This window comes from Branchiostoma belcheri, unplaced genomic scaffold (assembly GCF_001625305.1).
Source record: "Branchiostoma belcheri isolate BF01 breed outbred unplaced genomic scaffold, Haploidv18h27 scaffold3, whole genome shotgun sequence".
Lineage (NCBI taxonomy): Eukaryota > Metazoa > Chordata > Leptocardii > Amphioxiformes > Branchiostomatidae > Branchiostoma > Branchiostoma belcheri.
This window is the reverse complement of record NW_017803909.1, coordinates 6,095,054-6,096,546: the sequence shown is the minus strand read 5'-3', so window position 1 is coordinate 6,096,546 and position 1,493 is coordinate 6,095,054. Positions and strand designations below refer to the sequence as shown.

General features: G+C 41.7%; 1 protein-coding gene across 1 annotated transcript in view; it reads left to right on the top strand.

The window, feature by feature from the left end:
* LOC109473401 (NEDD8-activating enzyme E1 regulatory subunit-like) overlaps positions 1–1,493 on the top strand; it is a 30,299-nt gene that overhangs the window by 25,670 nt on the left and 3,136 nt on the right. Inside the window, exons 10-13 of the mRNA XM_019773260.1 lie at positions 36–161; positions 353–413; positions 630–702; positions 1,379–1,454. Of these exons, the coding sequence (XP_019628819.1) occupies positions 36–161; positions 353–413; positions 630–702; positions 1,379–1,454 (336 nt within the window). The remainder of the gene's footprint in view (positions 1–35; positions 162–352; positions 414–629; positions 703–1,378; positions 1,455–1,493) is intronic.

Here is a 1,493-nt window from a genome sequence, read left to right as displayed (position 1 = left end):
TGTCCTGTCTGGACATATATAGTATTGGTAGTGTACTTGAACCCAGGAGCAGACAGACACTAATACCTCCATCTCTGCTAACCCTCATGTTTTGCTCACAGGTTCCCAGTGAGATCCAGGCCTTATTTGAGGATGAAGGCTGCAGGAACCTTAATGCAGAGGTATGTCAAACCTCCAGTTTACTCTTAGTAGGTTTCAGTCAGAATCTTGCTCAAAGTTTACAATAATGTACAAATGTAGTTGGTTGAAGCCATTATTTTCTAACCTGGTCTACATTTATACTCTAGAAAACCATGAATAGTCTTGCTGTCAGATAAAACTTACCTTGCACCCTTATCAACTTCCTTCACAGAGCTCAGACTTTTTTGTGATGACAAAGGCATTGAAGGAGTTTGTAGACAATGAAGGAAAGGGTAAGGACTTTCTTATTGAATCTCCTACAACTCTTAAAAGTGTCTTCTACTGTCTGTTTGTTTGTTTGTTAAAAGACATGTATTCAGCTTCACTGATTTGTGATAAATTTTGTCTGTAACAATATTTTACAAGTTGTCAGTTCTGGTGATCACATCAGGAATCACAAGACTAGTCCAGCATGCAGGTTGACACTCACTGGTACACATTCCTCCCAGGTGCCCTCCCACTTCGAGGGGCCATTCCAGACATGTTTGCAGACTCTGAGCGTTACATCCAACTTCAAAACATGTAAGTAATGTTTAGACTCTTACTTTGTCACACCTACATACCATACATGGAAATTTACAACTTTCCCTGGTCAGGAGCAAAAGCTGTAGTTCTGAGACATGTTGTCAGGGGGCGCTCTTGACAGGTGTCCCAAATCTGGAGGACAAAAATGATTAAAGGTAACAAACAGCCTTCAGTTCTGTGTTTCCTAGTCCTATGAATTAGATCATGATGAATAACAGTTGTCCTTATGAAAAACTTTTCTCCAACTCAAAATTTGACTCACCAGAAATTTTCGACTGAATCACTCAGTCTTCCTCAGCTATCTGACCCAAATGCTGTGGACACGTGATTTTTCCCACGTGTGACGTCAGCAAAGGGTCAAAGGTTGTCTGAAGTCGATATCGCCCCCCGTCCCGGTTGAGCGATGGTTGAAGTGCCCTGATGTATATGGCCTCTTTTATGCCTGTTATATCGACTTCAGACAACCTTTGACCCTTTGCTGACGTCACACGTGGGAAAAATCACGTGTCCACAGCATTTGGGTCAGATAGCTGAGGAAGACTGAGTGATTCGGTCGAAAATTTCTGGTGAGTCAAATTTTGAGTTGGAGAAAAGTTTAAGTTTTTCATAATGTAATTTACCAACTCAGATGAACTTTCATGCTGAACAGTTGTCCTTGTTGCATGTCTTTCAGCTACAAGGACCAGGCTAAACAGGATGCCTCAGCAGTGGCCTCCAGAGTCTCACAGATCTTGTCCTCCATAGGAAGGGTAAGTGTTCATACTCAATACAAATACATAGTAGGAGAA